Source organism: Tarenaya hassleriana, unplaced genomic scaffold, assembly GCF_000463585.1.
Source record: "Tarenaya hassleriana unplaced genomic scaffold, ASM46358v1 Cleome24, whole genome shotgun sequence".
In the NCBI taxonomy this organism is placed as follows: domain Eukaryota; kingdom Viridiplantae; phylum Streptophyta; class Magnoliopsida; order Brassicales; family Cleomaceae; genus Tarenaya; species Tarenaya hassleriana.
The window spans coordinates 363,682-372,631 of record NW_010965696.1 but is presented as its reverse complement, the minus strand read 5'-3'; the positions used below and the strand labels follow the sequence as shown (position 1 = coordinate 372,631).

General features: G+C 35.9%; 2 protein-coding genes across 3 annotated transcripts in view; one reads left to right on the top strand and one right to left on the bottom strand.

The window, feature by feature from the left end:
• The window catches only part of LOC104815604 (GDSL esterase/lipase ESM1-like), a 7,005-nt gene extending 4,687 nt beyond the window's left edge, over nt 1-2,318 (top strand). Inside the window, exon 6 of one of the 2 annotated variants that reach the window (XM_010544061.2) lies at nt 2,124-2,318. In XM_010544061.2, the coding sequence (XP_010542363.1) occupies nt 2,124-2,146 (23 nt within the window). In that variant the 3' untranslated portion in view covers nt 2,147-2,318. The remainder of the gene's footprint in view (nt 1-2,123) is intronic. The other variant, XM_010544060.2, reaches the window with a different exon arrangement.
• A 1,365-nt stretch (nt 2,319-3,683) lies between these two features.
• Nucleotides 3,684-5,932, bottom strand: LOC104815603 (inactive GDSL esterase/lipase-like protein 25). Its single transcript, XM_010544059.1, has 4 exons — nt 5,587-5,932; nt 5,364-5,479; nt 4,676-4,876; nt 3,684-4,587 (listed from the first exon to the last, which is right to left on the bottom strand). Exons 1-4 carry the CDS (start codon nt 5,834-5,836, stop codon nt 3,901-3,903), a joined length of 1,254 nt encoding a protein of 417 aa, XP_010542361.1. The 5' UTR covers nt 5,837-5,932; the 3' UTR covers nt 3,684-3,900.
• Nucleotides 5,933-8,950: the final 3,018 nt, after the last annotated feature.

Here is an 8,950-nt window from a genome sequence, read left to right as displayed (position 1 = left end):
TTTCCTTAAATGGAAAAATATGGTGGAGAACCAGACTGGGAGGAAGATCAAGCGTCTCCGAACAGACAATGGAAGAGAGTACATGAGTGATCCACTAGCCAAAATCTGTCAAGATGATGGCATTGTCAGACACTTCACAGTTCGAAATAATCCGCAACAGAATGGGGTGGCAGAACGCATGAACCGAACTTTACTGGAGAAGATTCGGTGTATGTTGTCTAATGCTGGATTAGACAAACGGTTTTGGGCTGAGGCTGTGACGTATGCGAGTCATCTCATCAACCGGTTACCATCTGCTGCAATTGGAGACAAGACACCCATGGAAGTTTGGTATGGCAAACCTGCTAATGATTATGATTCCTTACACATATTCGGTTCAGTTGTTTACTATCATGTGAAGGAATCAAAGTTGGATCCCAGAGCTAAGAAGTCGCTGTTCATGGGGATTTCACCAGGGGTGAAAGGATATCGTGTTTGGTGTCTTGAATCAAAGAAGATCATTGTTAGTAGGGATGTCACATTTGATGAGCTAACCATGTTGAAGAAGCAAGTTGGTGGTACTCAGCAGCAGGTGGAGAGTAGTCCACAGGAGGTGGAGTTTGAGACTGCGAAGTTTGTTCCAGCAAACGAAGAACCTCCTATGGGAGAGGAGGATGTTGAAAATTCTGAAGACGATGAGGTTTCCACCCAAGAGCCTCAGAAGGAACTTCCCATTGCACTTCGAAAGCCGACGAGAACGTTGAAAATGCCTGCTCGATATGCTGCGGTGGCTTTTGCACTTCCGGTGATTGATGCTGATACTCCTATCACTTACAAGGATGTAGTCAAGAGTTCTGAAAGTGAGAAGTGGAAGAAAGCTATGGAGGAAGAGATGGAATCTCTCCGGAAGAACAATACCTGGAAGCTGGTGAAGTTACCAAGTGGAAAGAAGGCGATTGGGTGCAAATGGGTATTTGCAAAGAAAGAAGGATTTCCTGACAAGACTGATATCCGCTACAAGGCAAGGTTGGTAGCTAAAGGCTACGCTATGTCCGCTACAAGGCAAGATTGGTAGCAAAAGGCTATGCTCAGAAGGAGGGTATCGACTACAATGAGGTATTTTCTCCAGTTGTGAAACATACCTCCATTCGGATTTTGTTGGCCTTAGTAGCTCAGTTTGATTTGGAGCTAGCACAACTCGATGTGAAGACGGCGTTCTTACATGGGGATTTGGAGGAGGAAATCTATATGACTCAGCCAGAAGGTTTTACCGTTGTTGGTAAGGAAGATTGGGTTTGCAAGTTGAACAAGTCGTTGTACGGACTGAAGCAATCTCCCAGACAGTGGTACAAACGATTTGACAAGTTCATAATCGGGCAAGGATACACAAGGAGTAAGTATGATCACTGTGTCTACTTCTACAAGTTACCAGATGGATCTTTCATCTACTTACTCTTATATGTGGATGATATGTTGATCGCATCAAAGAGCCAGTCGAAGATCGAAAAGTTGAAGGCTCAATTGAATCAAGAGTTTGAGATGAAGGATCTTGGAGAAGCGAAGAAGATTCTTGGGATGGAGATAAGCAGAGACAGAAAGATGGGCAAGCTTTGTTTGTCACAAAGACAATATTTGAATAAAATACTTCAACGTTTTGGCTTAGATGAAAAGTCAAAACCTGTAAGTACACCACTTGCTCCTCATTTCAAGCTCAGTTCGGCGTTATCTCCTACCACAGATGAGGAACATGAGTACATGGCGAAGGTTCCGTATGCAAATGCGGTTGGTAGCTTGATGTATGGGAGGGTGTGTACGAGACCCGACATTTCACATGCCGTTGGAGTGGTGAGCAGGTATATGCATAATCCTGGAAGAGGACATTGGCAGACAGTGAAATGGATTCTGAGGTATATTCTGAAGACCTTGGACTTTGGATTGGTGTTTCAACAAGATGGATCACTTGGTCACTGTGTGGTTGGATATGTTGATTCCGACTATGCTGGTGATTTGGATAAGCGACGGTCAACGACTGGATATGTGTTTGCACTGGCGAAAGCTCCGGTGAGTTGGAAGTCTACTTTACAGTCTACGGTGGCTTTGTCTACAACAGAAGCAGAGTATATGGCACAGTGTCTACCCTAAAGGCATGAACATGCTCGAGTTCTAACTCATGCATGCATCCGACGTTGTCTTTTTTAAGAAATGTCAGTTAGGGTTTCTAATTGATCTTCTGCGCTTTGTCGTGAAGAGGGAATAACTCGATCGAGTCGAGCTAGTACGTGTTGTAATCTTTTCCATGCAATGAAGAAAAATAAAATAATAATGATGTATCTGCTCCGTGTGTGGGGATCTCATGAACAAATTTTTTTTTTAATTTTGTAATTATATATTTTATGTCATATTTCGTATGTATCTGTGAATGGTGGCTTCAATTATGGTGTTGATGGCAAACAAAGGAAATTGGTGATGATGGCAGACAAAGGCAATTGGTTGATTTTTTATTTGAAAAAATCAAACACCATTCAACGTGAATGGTTTGGTGGCTTTTGTCTTCCGCCACAAATCCGTCTGTGACTTCTCCTATAAATAGCCATGCAAGTTATGTTCTCAAGTATCACAAATCACTAACAAAAACATTCAGAAGAGAAGAAGGAGTGTGGAAGAAGAAGTTTTCTTCTTCAGCAAGAAACCCAATATTTGGGTCTTTTCGAGGGTTTTGGGTTTTCTTTCTTAGTATCCAAGAAATTTGTTTCGGTGAGGTTCTTGGATACGGTTTGAATATTTTCTTCTTCTGAGTGTTACGAGAGAAAGGGTGTTCTTAGAAAATTGGGAAGTGAGGTTGAGTGTGTGTTGTATTCCACATTTGTTCACCGATATAGTGAAGTTTGTGTTCTTCCTCGCCGTGGACGTAGGCATTCTGCCGAACCACGTTAAATCCAGGTGTCTTTTACTTTCTCTCGTTCGATTCCATCGTCTCACATTTGAGACCCGGTACGCTTCCGCACAACAGTATCCGATCGAGAGAAAACCATACTCCGTAAGTGTAGCTGGTTCATCTATGTGTATATCTATATAGTTCCGTAAGGTATCTAGTTCATACTATGTAATAGGGATGGACGTTTCGGTATTCGAGTCAGAATTTTGGCGGTTCGGTTCGAGAACGGTTTATTCGGTTTCTAAAATTTGTACCAAATTATTACCGTATATTATTCAGTTTCGGTACGGTTCGGTTTCGGTTTTTTAAAAAAAGAATTAAGACTTTTTTTAAGAAAATTTCGATTTTTCGAAAATTTTATAAAGTTGGGGTTTGAAAATTTTGGTTCTATAAAAATCATATCATTCGGAAATTTTGAAGAGTACGATCCATAAAAAATACCGAAATTTTTTGTTTGATACGGAACCGAACCGAATCGCCCACCCCTACTCTGTGTCGCTGTTAAAATTGCCAAGCGCCAAGCATGCATCCAAATGTATTGATGATTTACCATATTTAATTTAATAAATTTTAGTTTATAGTACGTGAATATATACACACACATATTCAAGTACACCGTTCTTGATTTTGTACAGCTGTCTCCTGCAAAAGACCCCCAAGCCAATCTTCGACAACTACAGCGAGTTGTTCTTCATTTACGTCGTAATCTGGCTTGAGACTCTGTTAAAACGTAGATTATGGTCATCAAACACGATCCAACGATCTATGCTGTGCTAATAATCGACATGCTCTGTAACCAATAACCATCTCGTTAGCCGTACAACCAGTACCTGTAACATGGCATACCACCCTCGATCCTTTGTCAGACCCGAAAATGTTACATAGGAACCGGACTTATTCAAACAAAGTGTTTCACAACTGATCACTCACAAAAAGGGCACATCGCGATATAGCTTATTCTTCATACTTGTGTATGCAATATATCCTCAGCCGGTAAACGATCTCACACTGTCGAGTTGGTACGGCCACTGGTTCTCAGTTCCCCATTCCAAGGAACCCATGTCGTACATCTTATGGATTTCCCTCCTTGTGTCCTCCTCCTCCTCACCAGATCCAGTTGTGTTCGATGCTGTATTGAAGATCACAGGAATGTCCAGAGGAAGAACCAGAAGCTCCCTCAGATTGTTAGGGCTTATGACCTCTGTGTCTGAGCTCCAAATCAGCTGTCCTATCTGAAAGTTAGCCTCATTCGTCAAGTGTTTCCCGTCGAAGAATACGTACTCTGGTGGCTTGGAGCATACTGTGTCAGTTCCGCAGCCCGTCCCGTTATAAGCTCCCTTTCCACAACATGCAGCATTTCCCTTCTCAAACGCTGTACCGACATCACAAATCATTTTAACACGATGAACCCCCGAGGCATTTTCGAGTATATATATATACATGTTGAACTGTCGACATCGGAAGAAATCGTAATACGAATATTGGAAACCCTTGAGTTTGAGTCCAAGCTTCCTCAACAGCTGAAGCAGCTTCTTGTTATGAAGAGCTGCCAATTCCGAAGGTAATTTTACGCATGTATCGCCTTCTCCGTTCTCTTGTTTCACCGCCGGTAAGCAACCTAACGGTGCGAGGTTCTGCAGGGCGAATTTCCTTCCTCCATCTCCATACACAGCCTTTATCATGAAACCCGATTCATCAGATTTTCCCGAAACAAGAGATGGCTGGTTTAGTTAGTGATGGTAAAGGTATCAAAGCTCTCACCTTTATGGCTGCTTCAATGCCGGTGATGATCTGATCACTTAGAGCTTGTTTCTGATCATCCGAGGGATTAGGGTTCTTCTTGGCAAAGTTCAGGTAATCGTCTCCCCCGATGTAAAACAAGTAGATAGCTTTGGATCTTTCATCATCTGTCCATTTGTTCTTGTTTTCAGAGAATTTCCTCACTTGCTGTCCAAGAGTCATCTGAAATTGGGTTTTGGAAAACGTATATTATGCATTCCTAAACCAAGATAGTCTCCTTTCCTTAAGAACACATTCAAGAACAGACTTACGAGTAATTTAACACACATACACATATATATATATATATGTATATTCTTTTACACATTCCATACCAAGAGATCTACACTGGACCCTGTTCGGTTTCATCTTAAATCCTTCATATCTAATTGCTAATTTCCCTGTGAAAAGGAATGATTCTGGAATCAAGACATAAACCACAACATTTACATACTCCCTGTGTCCGATTCTATTTATTACTACACAGTAAAATGTCAAGAAAACTCTGCAGAGATAAATTTCCTATGAGATTTGGTACAACAGGGGATGAGGAAAGATGAATCGAATTTCTTCTACGAGATCAAAGTTAGGATCTTTAAGCCAACCCAGAAAACAGGAATGGAAACGTCATGCAGATTAATTCGAGAAACTTATTTCTGTTAAAGCCTACCGTCTCCGGTGGAGAGCCGAGAACGGTGGCTCCGGCGATGGCGAAGCTTGCTCCATGAGACAAATCAGACCTGGGATCGAGAATCGGAGAAATCCGAGGAATGCCCATGAACCCAGCTGCAAAAAAAAAAAAATCGATTTTTTAGGGTTTTCAAGCATCTCATCTCCAAAGTCAACTCCCGAATTCCTAAAAATTCTACGCGGTTCAAGAATCAGAAACTAACCTAGATAATCCGACACGACAAGCCCGTCGGACCACCTTCCGGTGGCCTTTCCAACAGTAACTCCGTACGGAGGAGCGTTCGCCGAGACGAGGTTGCCGGAGAGGAACTGCTTGTTTCCGACGTCATAGAAACCATCACCGAAGACGAAGAGAGTCTGGGCTCGGCATGCAGTTGGGTGTTGAAGAAGAGAGAGCGTGAAAACCAGTGAGCTAAGGAGGAAGAAGAAGAAGCGAGAGAGTTGATCCGCCATTAGAGAGGGGAAAGAGGAAGCTCGGTTAGAGAAATTGTAGTTGCAGAGACGTAGGGGACAATGAAGTCATTTCCTTTACTACTCCGGCTGAAGATCCAGCCGGTGCGTTACATTAAAAGTGACACGTTCCTCACGTGGAAATGGAAACCGGTACAAAGAAACCGAAAAATAGTGTGTTCTTCTCGCATATCTTTATTATTTTGTTTTTTATTAATATTTTTGATAACTTTAATAATTTTTCATTATTTTTAATATTTAATATAATTAAATCTTACGTGGTTGATGTGTGAAAGATAAAATTATTATCATCTCAGTCGAATAGTCAATTTTTGTGTATAAAGATTTACTTACTAATTTTTTTAGTCAATTTTTGTGTTTAAAGATTTAGTTACTAATTTTTTTATGTATAAGTATTTTATTATTAAATATAGTAATATAGAATTTAATAGAATAAAAAAATATACAGTTAAAATTGCGATAAGGAGAGTATAAGTTTTTAATGATTTTTTAAAATAAAAAATATTAGATTTTTTAAGATAAAATTCATAAAAATTTCTGAATTTGATAACAAATAAACTTCTAAACTTTTCGCTTAATAAATTTATTTAGTAAAATGTATCTTTATAATTCTCAAATTTATTAATTGATATTAGAAAAAATTTGGATGACATTGATTTAAAAATCAGTTTGAGAATTATAATAATATATTTTATATTTTATCAAAAAATAATATATATTATAAGTTTAAAAATTATAATGATATACTTTACAAATTTAAAAATAAATTTTGTTGAATAAAAAGTTTAGCAATATTTTTTTATCGTTTTACAAATTAAAAATTTTATATGGTTTCTGTTCTATTTTTTTTATAATGTTTGAATAGATGTGAAAGGGTGTGAATATTTTTTTGTTAATGATGTGATTTTGAACACGCACGACTTCTCCATTAATGATTGTCATTATATTTGTAGTTTATTTATAAAATAAGAAGCTTTAATTTATAAAAATCTTTCTCGCATTAAAGGAAGAGATAATGGGGGACCATTATTGAGTCATAGTGTCAGCAACTTATATTCAATCCACTGACATATTTAAAAATTATTGTGTATTCAATCGTTTTGGACTTTTGGTTTAACACAATAAAAAAACACGGGAATTTTATCTACAAAAATTATTTAAATATTTTTGTTATTGATTATTTTTTATATATTCCAAAATGCCAGCTGGCGATATTAGATTTAAAATTCACAAGCTGGTTTTTAATTTTTCAAACATGAGTTTTTTTACTCAAATTGGCACATATATTTAACGAGTCTGAGTCATTTCTTAATTTTAAAATCTCAAGGAAAGGATCATGAGAACACAGACACATGACCTCTGAGTCTATATATTTATTATACAACTATTAGTCTATATATTTATTCATATAACGATCGGATTTTTAAATTGAATAGATCTACAAAAATTGATTGTTTATATATTTTTTTTTAAAACCAAATTAATTTAAAATGAAATCAAATACAATAAAATGCTATGATTTAAATAATAAATATAATCTTCACATTACATAAATTTTATCGGAAAGTGTGCCAAAGGACCAAATCAAATAACATTTTAATTAGCAAGTTGGTTTAATTAATTAAAAGGAGTTTTCATTTCTTAAGTTTAAAATCACGTGGATATGATATAATATTAAATGAATTTTATAATAGGGCCCCGATATTACCATCCCGGTGGGTGGGAGTGGTTTACGGATCAATATCCCATCTTTTATTTTATTTTTTTAGATTAAGTAGTCTCCTAATCATTTTATCAAACAATTTGATAAATTTGTATATCTTTTTTCGTTTGGTTTTATTGTTCCTAATTTATCTCTAATCCTAAATACTACCCATCAAATCATAAATTAAACTCTAAACATTACATCTTAATCTCTAAATCCTAAACATTAAATCATAAATCAATGTTGAATCCTAAAGAATTTGAAATTAAGGGTTTAGAATTTAAAATTTAAGATTAGAGCTAAATTAATTTTCAATCGTACACTAATATAAGAAGAGAGGAAAAAAAATAATTTAAAATTTTAACAAAGAAGAGATATTTAGACAATGATTTTAGGAGGATCTGTTATTATTATTTTCTACTGATTTTGAATTTATGAATTCTTTTTAGTCATAAATATGTCAACATGTAATTATATAAGTGACGTTGAGTATTTGGTAAGAAGCCAAATTTTGGATTTTGATTTTGTTATTTTTTATTCGCAATTTTTTTAAATTTTAAAAAAAGTAATAAATATTTCGTTGTTATGGTGAGTTTAAATATAATTATTAGATTCTGATTTTATTAAAAACAATTTTAGTTTTTAAAGAAAATTTCTTTTGTTCAGAATTTTAAATATTTTAAATTGCATTTGAATTAAAATTAAATTAAACTAATTTTTAAATCATTTAATTGCAAAAGAAATGTGTATTCATCATAGTTCGAAGTTGGTTTAAACGTGTCTGTTGTTTAATATCTTGCCAAGTTAATGGAGGTTGTTTTTGTTTTGTCTGGATTGAAATAATTTTATACATTTTATAAAAGGATCAGACATATAAAAAAAAAAAAACAGAAACGGATATACACGTTTGAATTTGAAAGTAGTTAGATTCCCATTAGAAGCGCATGTTTTTTTTTTCCTCAGAGTTTGGCACTTTGTATTTGTTTCCTCGTTCTCCCTGGAGCATGCTGCAACTAACAAATATGTGGATAGGAAAAAAAACGATTTTATGATTTTTAAAGTGAAATTCTGGGGCGACTAGTTGCACCGCCGCTACCCGCAAATGGAGCGATTATGATTTTTGGTGTTTATAGACGATTGAAAAACTGACTGGTTGAACCGCAACCACCCGCAACCGCAGCCAAATTTATGTTTTCTAATCGCAGCATCTAACTTGCGTTTTGATAGCGGTTTCCGGCGTTTTGAAAAAAAATCTAAAATATCCTCATTAAAAATTATTTTTTAGTATTATATTTTAATAAAAATATATATAACAGTATATTTTTAAAAAATTTTATAATAGAATTATTTTTTTACTTAAAAATAAATTAAATTGATAATATTTATATTTT